General features: G+C 49.0%; 1 protein-coding gene across 1 annotated transcript in view; it reads left to right on the forward strand.

Moving 5' to 3' along the window:
• The window catches only part of ABCA13 (ATP binding cassette subfamily A member 13), a 386,205-nt gene that overhangs the window by 111,575 nt on the left and 260,606 nt on the right, over window positions 1-14,024 (forward strand). The window contains exons 27-28 of the mRNA XM_044920208.1: window positions 1,639-1,778; window positions 12,265-12,378. Of these exons, the coding sequence (XP_044776143.1) occupies window positions 1,639-1,778; window positions 12,265-12,378 (254 nt within the window). The remainder of the gene's footprint in view (window positions 1-1,638; window positions 1,779-12,264; window positions 12,379-14,024) is intronic.

The raw sequence follows: 14,024 nt of genomic DNA on the forward strand, positions 1-14,024 counted from the left end.
CCATCCATCCTTCCTTCCATCCATCCATCCATCCATCCATCCACCCACTCACCCATTCATCCATCCAGTCATTCAGCTACCATGGAGGACCAGTCTTTCTTGGTCCTTTCATACATTGTATTTCAAATGATTGTCACACTACCCATAGACAATATTAGTACCCTCCTTTTCCACATGACATTCTGGAAGCTCAGAGAAGGTTAAGCGACTTACCCAAGTTCATGCAGCTCTCAAGTGGCAGATGTCAGGATTCCTCGTTTCAGATTTCTTGCTCTGTACATATATATGGTTGTGTCTTTTCTGAAATGAAAATTGTCACTGTTTAAATTATGCTTATAAAGTGTAACTTTAAAAAATATCAATAAGAGCAATCTTTATAAATGATGGTTTAAAAACTTATTATGTAGTCATGCTCTTAATTTATATCTCAGGGGATTCCTTCTATCAATTTTATTGTCCTTGTTGAATAAAAAGAACTGGTTTTTCCTTTTCAAACAGAGAATTTGGGAAGATGTAATGAATAGTGGAAATAATCACAACAGCACTATTCATACCTTGGGTGTCAGGAATCATGATATCAAAACTAAGATATTTCCATTTTAAATGTCCACTTTAGGGGTTAAAGAACGAGTTGAAGTATTCATCACTAGCTTAAAACCTTATAATATTTTGGAGCCCCTGGGTGGCTCAGTCAGTTAAGTGTCTGACTCTTGATCTCAGCCCAGCTCTTGATCTCAAGGTTGTGAGTTCAAGCCCCATGTTGGGCTCTATGCTGGGCGTGGGGCTACTTAAAAAACAAAGAACAGGGGCGCCTGGGTGGCTCAGTCGTTAAGCATCTGCCTTCAGCTCAGGTCATGATCCCAGGATCCTGGAATTGAGCCCCGCATTGGGCTCCCTGCTCCGTGGGAGGCCTGCTTCTCCCTCTCCCTCTCCCCCTGCTTGTGTTTCCTCTCTCGCTGTGTCTCTCTGTCAAATAAATAAATAAAATCTTTAAAAACAAACAAACAAAAAACAAAGACAAACCTTATAGTATTTGGTTACTACCTATTCGGTTAGACAGGTCAGTTGAGTAAACCTTTGATTGAAACCAATTAGCACACAGCAATGTTGGTCCCCCACCTTTAGGGATCAAGTGTTTGAGTGAAAACAAGGCGCTTTAATATATCAAAAGCGGTAAGGTCAACACTGCTGTGTAGGCGCAGGGAAAAAAATTCAGTAGCAATATATAAAGCTAATTTCATAGGAAAGACCTAATTCTGTTCCCAATCCTGTAAGGTGTTCATGATTTTCTACACTGAAGATCAGATGCATTTCTTTCTATTACTATTTGCAGGTGCCTTTTCATCAATTAGTGCTCTTATTGATGACTTAGTTTGAACATGCGAAGGTCATGCTTTCCTTTCTTTCCAATTACCGAAATGAACACGGTATCTTGAAATTTCTTACAAGGCGAGGACTGCTAAGGACAGCAACGAGAAAAATTATTCTCGAATTTACTGCCCAAATTCAGCTGTGGCATGAAAAATGTATCTACATCACCCATTGGAAAGTGAGGCATCATGAATATATAGATGCGTGTCACCATTAGCCTGGGCATCCTGTATCGTAAGTAATTTTTTTTTCTTCTAATTGTGACAGCACCATTTTGCTTGAACCTCTATCAAGAAATTCTGCAGTCTCCAAACGGCGCTTTGGTGTGGTCTTTCCTAAAACCTATATTACACGGAAAAATACTGTACACACCAAATACCCCAGAGATTAATGAGGTCATTCAAAAGGTAAGTCTGGGGGCACCTGGGTGGCTCAGTTGGTGAAGCGTTTGAGTCTTCGTTTGATTCAGGTTATGATCTCAGGATTGTGATATCGAGCCCCATGTCGGGCTCCACGCTCAGTGGGCAGTCTGCTTGAGATTCTTTCTCCCTCTCCCTCTCTAAAATAAATAAATAATTTTTTTTTAAAAAAAAGGTAAGTCTGAATGAATGAGGATCTTATCGACCATACAAGCAGAGCATCAGGAAGGGGTCTTTAAAGATGCGCAGCGTTCTATAGATTGGAATGCATAAAGTTTTCGTGTGTTGATGATGGTTCATCTTGGCCTCTTCTGGCTCCTTGTTCCCCGGGTCGCTGTCCTAGAGGACACGTTGGGGCAGGAGGTATTATTTGGAGCAGCCCATGCCGTGAGGATAATTAGACAGAAAGGCAGGCTGTTCCCTGTGGTCCCAGGAGAGGGTGGAGGACAAAGGCTAGTTGGTTTTGCTTGGTGCATCTGGCGGTTAAGGACGAGTCAGACCAGACATGTTTGTAGGCGCCGCCGGGGCCTGGTGAGTGACGTTTCCAGGTCGATTGTGAGGCTTTGTCAGCCTCACTCTGTGGAGGAGGAGCTCAAGGTGGTGGCGAAATCAGCTTCCCTGGGAGCAATCCAGACATCACGGGGTTCTGCTTGGTTTCCCTTCTGGACCTTGGGTAACGTCCCGCCCATGCCCTGTCGGACTTGCAATTCTTCCTATTTGTGCTTTCTTTTGAAAGGATGGTGCTGTATTTTGTGTTTTGTTTTCGTGTCTGGCGGTGGCTTGTAGGGGAGCCTGCAGGCTCCTTTTGGGGGCTTCACAGAGGACAGACATGTGGATGATCTGATCCGACTGTCCCACCCAGAAGAGGAGACACCAAGTTCTCCCGATGATCCGCTTTCAAGCTTCAAATGGTACTAACTTGAAAGCGGAAAAGTTCACGCTAGCATGTGGTCGTGTGAGTGGTGGCGTTAGTTTTGGTCCATCTGGCTTTTGCACACCCCTGGGGTCGTCCTGACAAGCAAAAGAATAATTTAGATGTAAGATGAGGGATTCGTTCAGTGTGAGAGGTGAGCTGTTCCTCCTGCACAGAGAGGCATCTGGGGGGCAGGGCTTGCGGGCCTCCATCAGCTGGGGGAGGCTGTAGGCTGGCCAGGACAGAGCTGTGGGGAGGGCTCGAGCCCCGTGCTGCCTGAGAATGAGGAAGATTCTAGAAAAACCAGAGATTTCTCTGATTCTAGCTCATCCCATTTCAGATTTCGGTAGACCCTAACAGGAGCTAGTATCTTTTTCACTCATTCGATGCGCCTCACGACCTGGCTTGTGGATATCCTGGTTTTGTACTGATAACACTAACTTTATTTTGGCGGTTGGCCCTGGCTACTTAGTTTTATGAAACTTGGACCCAGTCATTAGACCCTTGGTCTGAAGTCCCAAGTGGCTGGGAGACCCTGGAAGCATCGCCACTTGTGTTAAATGAAGCAACAGACTCTGTGGGGTGCAGGGCCCGAGGTTGCAAATTACTTCGTACTCAGTTTCATTCTCTGCATTACTTGCTATTAACTGGAACCACCTAAAATGGCCATGTGTGTAGGAAAAAATGTAATTTCAGGGGGTTCAACCTCTGACACTGAGGGTGTCACCAACAAGCACGGTGGTGGTAAGAACAGGCATGCACGCCGGCAAGGCTGGGTGTCGCCCTCCCTGTCCCGACTGTCCGTGTGACCCTGGGCTTATTGCTCTCCCTCTGGAGCTCTTCCTCGATCAGCAAAAGGGAGGCATGAGGGAGATCCAGGATTTCCTGTGGGAGATCGATCTTCATGGGGATACACCGCAGTCCCTGGGGGTCCTTCCCATGCCCTTGCCTGCCTGGGCTCCCCGGGGGATGCTCCCTTCCACTGAGCACGTCCCGGACCCCGATGAAACAATGGCTACAAATTCTCGGGAGTACCCAGCTCGTACTAAAGGGCATTTAGGCAGGAATCCATGGTCTTTCCACGTTATTATTCGAGAGGCCCCAATCCATCAGTATCCTCTTTTAATTTTGTGGGTCAGAATTGTGTTTGGTCTTGGCCCCAGGCTGATGCCAAAATAAAGAGCAGTGTGGAGACAGCATGTGAGCTTTAAGAGAGGTTACAAAAGTAAACAGAACAGATAAAGGAATTAGAGGGGGTTTCCAAGAATCAGTGGCACGTCAGGAATGGCATCAGAAGTGGGGTGTCACACCCCAAATGTTGTCTGTCCCCCAGAAATGTTCTCCGACTGCTTGTGCTTAGTTTCCTTCTGTCACATGAGCTAAGATCGCTGTCTCGCAGTGCGTGTGGCCTGGAGGATTGGAAAAAGAATAAATATCAGAGATGATATTTAGAAAAGAGACAACTAATGTAGGCCTGGATCTTCTCTACGAATGTGATCTCTGAAGGACGCCCCGCCCTCGTTTGTGGGGGGCCTGGGGAGGGCGAACGTCACCTGAGGAAGGAGGCAGAGGTGGTGGGGGGCCGGGGATTCTCAGCCGGGGTGGGGCCTGGCAATGTTGTCCCTGGAGGAGCTGGGGCAATGTCTGGAGGCATCTTTGGTGTCACAACTAGGGCGGTGGTGGGGGTGGGGGGCTATTGGCATCCCGTGGGTGGAGGCCGGGGATGCAGCCAAGCTCCCCGAAGTGCACAGGACAGCCCCCACTGTCTGGGGGCAGGATGATCTGGCGCAGAATGTCACAGGTACTGAGGCAGAGAAGTGTGTCTAGAGGGGGTGGGAGCCCAAGGGGAGAGAGGGACAGAGGAGGGGCGCCCTGTCCAGCACCTGATGATGGTGCTGAGTGCGGAGGGGCTGTGGGCCGCGGGGAAGCCGAGAGCAGAGTGCACTTGGCCTTCACCACCTCCCTCCCCCACGTGTCTCAGGACCGTGGTGGCCCAAGCAGAGGGGTCAGGCGGGGGGGCAGGCCTGAATTAGCCTCTCCCAGCATGGGGGCAAGGAAGCCAGACTTTCCTGATGTCTGTGTCCTGAGCCGAGGTTGGTGACCTGCCATGCACCTGCTCCTGCAAGGGGGAAGGGGGCCTTGGTGCCAGGGTGGTTCCAGCCCGGTCGCAGCAGGATGGCCTGGGCCGAGCGTCCGAGAGCAGGAGCTGAGAGGAGAAGTGTGTGTCTGTTGTCTCGACTGCCATCCCCACGGGGCCTAGCAGAGTGCCAGGATCACAGAGGGCAAATGGGTGTTGGATGAATCAAAGCATGGTGATTATATGGCTCTTGTGCCCGGTTCAGTCAAAGGCATCTGTGTATTAAATACGCCAGGGACGGAATCAACTCTGCGCCAAGCTCTCTGCCCTCCCCGCGTCCCGTGGGTGCCCCGTCTATCACGGTGGCACTTGTACTCGGGTCCCGATCTGCCGTCGTCTTGCCTGACTTAGCAGGGGTGAGCGTGGTCAGGGACTGCACCCTGCCACGGTCATCACTGTCCCCTAGCCACACTTGGCCAGGCCCCTGCCAGGACCATCTCATTGACCTCTCAAACAACTGTGGGAGGGAAGTACTATTATCCCCATTATACAGACAGGAAAATAAAGGCTTGGAGCGGATTTGAGACATAGCTGGTAAGAGGTCCTGGGGGTTATGGATTTGGGAGGACATGATCCCGCACGGGACATTGCCACTTTCTTTTACCACTTGGACGTGGAAATGTGTGGGGCCATTGAGGACACTTGCAAACTCTGTCCTTCAGATTCTGCAGCCAGTTCTAGAATCGCATGGAAGATAGGAGCCCAGGGAGGGCTGGTTTGCTAATGACTGCATGAAACATGGCGCTTGATTCTGCAAAACAGGCAGGAGACCCCCAGAGACCAGCCACAGGGCTGCTCCTCTGCGTCAGCTGGCCCTGGGCTCCCACAGGAGCTCTCCCCTGACCCTCGTAGCCCATGAACTCGCTCCCCGGGCAGGGTCGCACCTGACTCGTCTGTGTCATCTGCAGGGCCTGGCACAGCGTGCTGATGGGCGTTGCCCGTGAGGAGGTCTGCACGGAAGTTTGCAGATCTCCGTTTTCAGGGCCCGTCAGAGGAGGAGAAGATACGGTTCATGGTGCTTTCATCATTAAAACGCTTTCCCTCAACATCGGAGCTAGTGTTCTTCCATGTCCCTGGGGTCCCCAGAGACCTCCTCTGTCAGAGGACCAAGAGCGTCTTTTTGACTATGACAGCAGTTTGCCCTGAAGTCGCTGAAGCAGACACGAAGCCTGTCTGCCGGTGGGTCCCGCTCATCTGCGCCTGAGCAAGTTTCTGGAGCCCAAGGGCAGCCTGCAGCTGCTGGCATGGCTGGCGTGGCTGGCGTGGCTGGCGTGGCTGGCGTGCGTGCCAGCCACTCTGGGACGGAGAGCCAGGCCTCCGGGAGCCCGAGGGGGGGCGCCACCCCACCTGCTGACCGTGGTCACTCCATGGTCCTCGTGGGGATCCCCGCCTCAGATGCAGTGTGGGAGTCTTGGCCCCCTGCCTCGACCTCCCCAAAGCCCCGGGGTCAGCTCCTGTGGCTTCTCGCCGCTTTCAGCTCTGCAAGCCTCTAGTTTTTCTTCTGTTAAATATCAGGCTGGTGTTAAAGCTAGTTTCCGGTGTTTGACATGATCTTGACTTCAGAAATTGCATTATCTTTTCCCCTTAGTGTTTTTTTCACAGCGTGCACATTTTTGCTGTTTTCTGAGCACGGTGTCCATCTGGTTAGTTTGCAGGGTGTCAGTCAGGGTCCAGTCAGAAGGAACAGCAAGGAAGGTTTCATAGGAAAATTATGACCTTAGAGTAGCAGGGGGTTGGTTGGCGATGTGAGCGGAGCTATGAACAATGCAGCCTGTGGCTGGTGGGGGCACCAAGGGAAAGCAGGGACTGCCCTAGAAATGGCCTCCCCGCCGGGATCGGGGTCTGGACCCCACGGGGAGGAGCACAGCTGTGGCCAGCTGGATGCAGAGGTCCCCAGGGACCCACTGGTGGTGCCGGGATCTGCCCTGTGGGTGCAGGGGAAGCCCTCTGCGGGGCCGCTCTGCAGAGCTGGACCAAGGCCCGCCCGCCCGGGGAAGTCATCGTGGGGATGCAGCCCCCCTGGGAGGGGCGGGCTCTCATACATCTACTCTGCAGCAGAAGGAGGGATCTCGGGGACATTACCTGTTCTCATCTGGGCACTGCGGAGCATTCTGCTAGCTGGGAGCTCCCCTGTGCCTCATGCCTGCCAGGGGAGCGGGCCGAGGTCCGACTCATTTCCTTGTTGAGATTTTCTGCTCTGCAGTGTGTTTTGAGACAGTTCGTAATCCTTGTTGAAGCATTGGATGGCTGCTTTAAAATACTTGCCAAATCATTCCAACCTCTGATGTATCTCAATAGGGACATCAGTTAATTGCCTTTCTTAATCAAGGTGTGGTTTCTGTGGTTCTTTGTGGGGTGGGTCCTCTTCTTTTTCTGTCTTTCTTCTATTTTTTTTAAAGTTTATTTACGTAATCTCTACACCTAGCATTGGGCTTGAACTCGCGACCCCAAGATCAAGAGTCACATGCTCGTCAGACTGAGCCAGCCGGGTGCCCCTGAAGTAATTTCTTTTCACAATTTATTTTTATCAATCTCTTTCTGCTTTCCTCAGATTTGTTGTATTATTGTGCTGTGTTGACTAATTTTCACTTTTTAATTAATAACGAACGTATTTGAGTCTGAATTTTGGTTCTATCCAGTATGTTGTTATAGCTAATGTCTGCATTATTTCCTAGATGAACATTTCCTAAATAATGTCCTATAACTCAGGAGTTATTTGTGATATTTAAAATTTTTTAACTTGCTGGGGCACCTGTGTGGCTCAGTTGGTTAAGCTTCTGCCTTCCGGTCAGGTCATGATCTCAGGGTCCTGGGATCGAGTCCCGTGTCGGGCTCCCTGCTCAGTGGGGAGTCGGCTTCTCCCTCTCCTTCTGCCCCTCCCCCTGCTCGTGCACTCTCTCTCTCTCTCTCAAATAAATAAATAAAATCTTTAAAAAAGTAAAATAAAAAATTTCAACTGTGTTCACACCAACCTTGGCTAACAAATTCTAATTTCATTAAACACACCTAAATGATTTCTATAGTTTGGGATTTTACTGCGTATTCATTTCAGTAAAACTTTCTTGAAAAATGAGGGTATGTATGCATATATAAGATAAATTAGGATATTTGAATTAATTTAAATTGCAATAACTGGCTATACAAAAAGAGATATATGTTTATAAATATATAAAACACATTACATATGTAAATATACATATGTATTTGGGGTGTGTGTGTGTGTTCTCTATTTGTCGATTTAAGATTTTTAGATCTTCTCCTTTGGCTGCATCAGTAACACCACCCATGGTCTGCAAACGTGCATGCAGTCGGACTGCGTGGGTGGTGTTTACTGAGCATCTACTAGGGGCCAGGCCTGGCCTCGAGACATCAGAATATTCATTTATCTTAACATCACCACAGCCACTACCCCCACTTTTCTCGAAGCTTGAAGCTGAGAGTTTAAATAATTTGGGTAAGACCATGCAGCAGATAAGAGGCAAAGCCAAGGTTTTAACCCAAAACATGGCTGTTTTCACGACCTGATTTTTCAAGTACTCTCCGCCTGGTCTTATGAAGGCTTAACGTCTCCTACTGTTCAATCCTATCAAATTCCTTCATTATTTCTAGTCCTTTTGACTTCATATATTTTGATGATATGTTGCCGAGTCCGTAAATTTTAATCATGGTAAATCATAAATTTTTTTTCCAGAATAAATCATGTTCTTTTTGTCACGAATTTTATTTTGGTGGCTGTTACCATTTCTAGCTTTTTTGGTTTTGCTTGATATTTAAATCTTTTGTTTTTAGTCCAATGTAAAAATACAGCTGGCCTTTCATAGAGTTGTCTGTGCAATAGATCATAATCTTAAATTGGAAAAGAGCTTTTGGGGTGCCTGGGTGGCTCAGTCGGTTGAGCATCCGACTCTTGGTTTCTGCTCAAGTCTTGATCTCAGGTCATGGGATTGAGCCCTGTGTCAGGCTCTGTGCTCTGTTTGAGATTCTCTATTCTTCTGCACCTTCCCCTCTGTACACGTGCTCTCTCTCTTTCTCAAATAAATGAATCTTTAAAATAAAAAAAAGAAAAGCGTTTATTTTGTTCATAGCTACATTTTTAGCACCTACACCTGGACATGGCTTACAGACACTCAATAAATATAGATACTGGGGCACCTGGGTGGCTCAATTGTTAAGCGTCTGCCTTCGGCTCAGGTCATGATCCCAGGGTCCTGGGATCGAGCCCCGCATAGGGCTCCCTGCTCAGCCGGGAGCCTGCTTCTCCCTCTCCCACTCCCCCTGCTTGTGTTCCCTCTCTAGCTGTCTCTCTCTCTGTGTCAAATAAATAAATAAAAATAAATAAAATCTTAAAAAAAATAAATATAGATACTTACTGAATAACTTAATGAACTGGGCCCGAAATCCTTTGAATTGGATGTTTGGACCTATTCAAAGTTACTGTTGCGAGTGGCAAGTTTAGAGTTCTTATTGTCATTCTCTGTTACAGTTTTAAAATTTACGTTTGTCCTTGTGGTTATCTTTTTTCCTTTTTTGCTGTTTTTCTCTCTCTTTTTTTTTTTTTTTTTTTGAAGATTTTATTTTTAGGGACGCCTGGGCGGGCTCAGTCGGTTAAGCGTCTGCCTTTGGCTCAGGTCGTGATTCCAGGGTCCTGGGATCGAGTCCTTGCATCAGGCTCCTTGCTCAGCAGGGAGCCTGCTTCTCCCTCTTCTGCTCCCCCTGCTTGTGCTCTCTCTCTCAAATAAATAAATCTTTAAAAAATAAGAAGATTTTATTTTTAAGTCATCTCTATACCCAATGTGGGGCTCGGACCTATGACGCCGAGGTCAAGAGTCGCATGCTTCACGCCAGGCACCCTCCCTTCTGTGTTTCAATGTTGAGCTTACCCTCTTACAGTTAATGATGAGATTCCTTCTTTCTCACTGAGGTGCGAGCTCCCATTTGCCTGCCTGCCTGCCTCCCTGCCCACCCCTCGCCCCCTCTATCGCCGATGGAGTCTACAGTTCTATAGATTACTATCTCATTAACTGGTGTTATAATCATCAGCCACTGGGGCTTCTAATTTCAATTATAACCTTCCTACTATAACTATAATTTTCATAGTTATTTTCAAGAATTACCATGGGCATCTGGATTACACTTAAGACTTTGTTAGCTACTATTTTAAAAATCAATTCTTGGGCCACCTGGCTGGCCCCGTCAGTGGAGTGTGCGACTCTTGATCTCGGGGTCATAAGTTCGAGCCCCACATTGGGTGTGGAGATGAATTAAAATAAATAAACTTTAAAATCAATTCTCTATTTGAATGGTTTCGCGACTCAGCACCATCTGGATCGTATCAGAGATGTATCGTATTCTTATACTGAGTTAACTCTTACTCAGCTTGGGTTCCAGGAAATTTTTTAGGAGCGCTCTCAGTTCTTTCTGCTTGGGTATCTGAAGATGACCTGCACATAGGAATTCGTGGTTTATACTATTTGCCTCTCAGAGCTATAGATTGCGCTTCACCGTCCACTGACCTTTAATTTTGCAGAGAAGTTATCTGAAATTACATTAATTTTTTTTTTCCTTCTTAAGAAGCTTCTTGTGAACTCTTGGGTGTGTATTCCAATTTCAATTGGAATTCCAAATTTTATGACGTATGTTAGACATTAGTCTGCTTTTAATAATTTTGCCTGTTCTAAGAAAGGCTCTGAAATGTACAGACTCAGGGATGTTTGTGAGCAATAGTGAGTTTTCTTCCTTCTGTGATTCGTGACTCCGCTCTGGCCCCTTCCCTGGAATCCTCCTTGGGATTGGAATCCTCCTTGGCTTGGCTCTCCCGCGTCTTTCCTAGATTGGTTTTCCCTGGGTCTCGTGACTGTCCTCTGGGGGCCAGGACGGCGTCACCAGTTGGTTCTGTGCGGAGATTTGTCCTGTTGCCATTTCTGGAACGCTGCCCGTCTGCTGCCTGCTTGTTCTGGGATCAGCGGCCTGGAGGCCAGTCTTCAGCCCAGATTGCTCCCTCTGATCACCCCCTTCTCGACCCTCCTTGGCTCGTCGTGAAAATACCAGGCAGAGATTGTCTACATTTTCTCCTCTCTTTCATGAAATGGGTTCAGATGAAGACCTTTCTCTCTCCTGATTCGTACGTTGGCCTTGTCCCTTGACCAGAAGGATCATGGCGCAATCCCTAGACCTAGAAGATCATGCTTAGCCAGTGTGGGTGAACAATGGCAAGGGTGTGAGTGCAAAAGGGCCAGGTTCACGTGAAGGCAGAGGGAGAGTGTGGATTTGGAAGAAGCCCTTCCGCACTGCTTCATGCGTCCGGCAGCCCAGTGGAAGGAGGAGAGGCTCTGGGCCGGGCTGGGGGGCCACGGTTCGAGAGCATCCAGCCGTGTCCCGGGAGGACCCCCTGCTCTGTCTTTGGGCTGGCAGCAAACCACGACTGCGGGGAGCATCCTCTCTCTTCTGTGGTGGTTGCTTTTCAGCTCCTGCGCTGGCGTGACCTGGGCCATTAGGAGGGTCTCCTGGTGACCCCAGGGATGTGTGGTTGGCCTCTCAGACCCTCCTTACTCAGCCCTGTCTTTTTGGCACGTAGATCATTGTCAGGATTAAAAATACAGTAACGTTGCCATGGACGCTTTCATGGATATCGTTTTATATTTCACTTAAATCATTTCTGAGCATAGAGTCCTTTTATCTTTAGAGAAAAGGCACAGGCTTTTTTGTGTGCCTGGGTCAGGGACTAGGAATATGTTTATGAAACCAAATTGTTTTACAAAAATCTGGCGCTCATTTGCTCACTAGCAACAATAAATGATAAAATCCTCTGTCTTCAGTAGTGTTGGGTATCGTAGAACAAATGCATGGATATTACCTGAGAATATATATATATTTTAATTTATTTGACAGAGAGAGTGAGCAAGAGAGAGAATGAGCAGGTGGGAGGGGCAGAGGCAGAGAGAGAAGCAGGCTCCCCGCAGAGCAGAGAGCCCGATGCGGGGCTCGATCCCAGGACCCTGGGATCATGACCTGAGCCGAAGACAGATGCTTAACGACGGAGCCACCCAGGCGCTCCCCGAGAGCATATTTTTGAGGAAGAAATGTGGGCAAACATGATTTTATGTAGCAGGTGTGTGCTGGGGACATCTGCTGTTCCCCACAGTGAGCTCAGTCCTGGGGCCACCGTGGCAGACAGGTGGATGGCGCTTGCAGGGAGAGTCTGAGAGAGTAGTCTTGGGACTCACCTCAGAGACGAGGACGCTGGAGCCAGTCACCTGGCCTGGGGAGGCGTCGGCGGCCTGCCGGTGACTTTGGCGGCTCTTTGCTGTGGTGGCCAGTCGTGTATATTAGGCTTCTCTCCCTCTCGTCCCTGCACGGCCCCTAAGAACCCTCTCGAGCTGGCGTAGCAGACCTGGAGATAAACCCACGTATGCTTCGTTTTGCAGGCAAATTATACTTTCCATTTCGTGCACAAGCTAAAGACTTTAACAGAAACACTGCTGAAAACGTCTGGCATTTTTCAGAACAGTGGGAGTGGCCAGATGCTCAGCCAACTGCAGGTGAGTGGTGGCTGTCTTCACATCGAGGGCGAGGGTTGGGGGGGCACCTGCGAGGGCGTGCCTCGAAATCGGAGCGGCCCCTCAGGGGGCCCCACCGTGCCCCTCGGGTGTGGCTGTCAGCTGACTAATAATACTGACCTAGAGTTGAATGTGTGAGGCAGTTTTGTGAGTGGTCAAGGGCTTGGTTCGTGCCAGATGTCAGTATTATGAGCACGATGAATAATTTAATAGTATTTGCCTGTTCTTTAAATTCCACAAATGGAGGGACGCCTGGGTGGCTCAGTCGGTTAAGCGTCTGCCTTCGGCTCAGGTCGTGGTCTCAGGGTCCTGGGATCGAGTCCCGCATCGGGCTCCCTGCTAAGTGGGGAATCTGCTTCTCCCTCTCCCACTGCCCCTCCCCCTGTTTGTGCTCTCTCTGTCAAATAAAATCTTAAAAAAATAATAAATTCCATAAATGGAGGCACAATTCTGTACCTTAATGCTCTTTTGAGTGGTTTGCGTACTTTTCAACTGTGGGTTTGTTTAAAGGGCCAGTTATCACTCCCTGACATTCTGTATTGACGATCTAATATATTCCAAAATCTTGGGGGCTGTGTTTTAAGATGGCCAATTCCTGCAGAGCCCGACAGCCATGAACTTCAGAACTTTACAGGAGGTAGGCCACATAATAACCTGGGGCCCTTTGTGTAACTGGAAGTCCCCTGAAGTCTGATAGCATGAGAAATCACGCCCGCCTTTTTATTCTTGTTTGGCCTATTTTTTTATGCACCAGACAAGTAGTTCAAGGCGATTCATTGCAGGGAGTCGGGAGCCAGCCTGGCTGGCTTTGATTCCTAGTCTAGCCCGGCAGTGGGGTGAACACACTGTCCGAGAGCTGCAGTTTCCCCCGGGGAGTCCTGTGCCGGGGGTCCCGTGGCTCCTGACAGTGGGCCTGGCGGGGTGCTGGTGGCCCCGGGCGTTAAACCCAGGTGGTTTCAGAGCCCAGCAGCAGCTGGCGGTCCTGTCCTGGTGTTTGAAGGTCTGCGAAGCCGGGTCTCAGGGTGGCCCCCACTGTGTGAGCGTGAGGACTATCGTCATATTCTTCTTGAACTTGTTTGCTCGCGGGTTGATTTGTTACGGGATCAGCAGGCTTTTTCTCTAGTAGGCCAGATTGGAGATAGCTTAGGCTTTGAGAAAGTCTCTGCTGCGATTAGGAATAATTACATGCAACATCATGAACAACAAATGGAGAGTCTCCAAAGTCGTGTGAGCACCTGACTGCCCCCCTGCCCCCGGTCCACACGGCTCCAAGGAGAGGTCCTCCCATGAGCTGGTACCACCTGCCAGGCAGTCATGTTAGAAACGCAAGTCCTTCTTCCATCACCTGCACTTGTCATCTTCAAGGAAAAAGCGTGCTGAGTGGCGCCCCATTTCCCAGTGTGGGGCTCACGATCGGGGAGTGTGAAGACCTGTATTCCAGGCCTGGCTCTTGCCACCAGACAGTTGGGCAGGTGCTTCACTGCTGCCCGAGACCCGGACTGCGTTTCTGCTCAGGGAAAAGCAAGTGATCTCCTCACGGAGATGTGGCCGAGCGTAGATGATCAATACACAGAAAGTACCCAGCCAGTGTCTGGCCCATGGTGAATGCCCAGCAAAAGATACGCAAG

The sequence above is a fragment of the Neomonachus schauinslandi genome, chromosome 12 (genome assembly GCF_002201575.2).
Source record: "Neomonachus schauinslandi chromosome 12, ASM220157v2, whole genome shotgun sequence".
Lineage (NCBI taxonomy): Eukaryota > Metazoa > Chordata > Mammalia > Carnivora > Phocidae > Neomonachus > Neomonachus schauinslandi.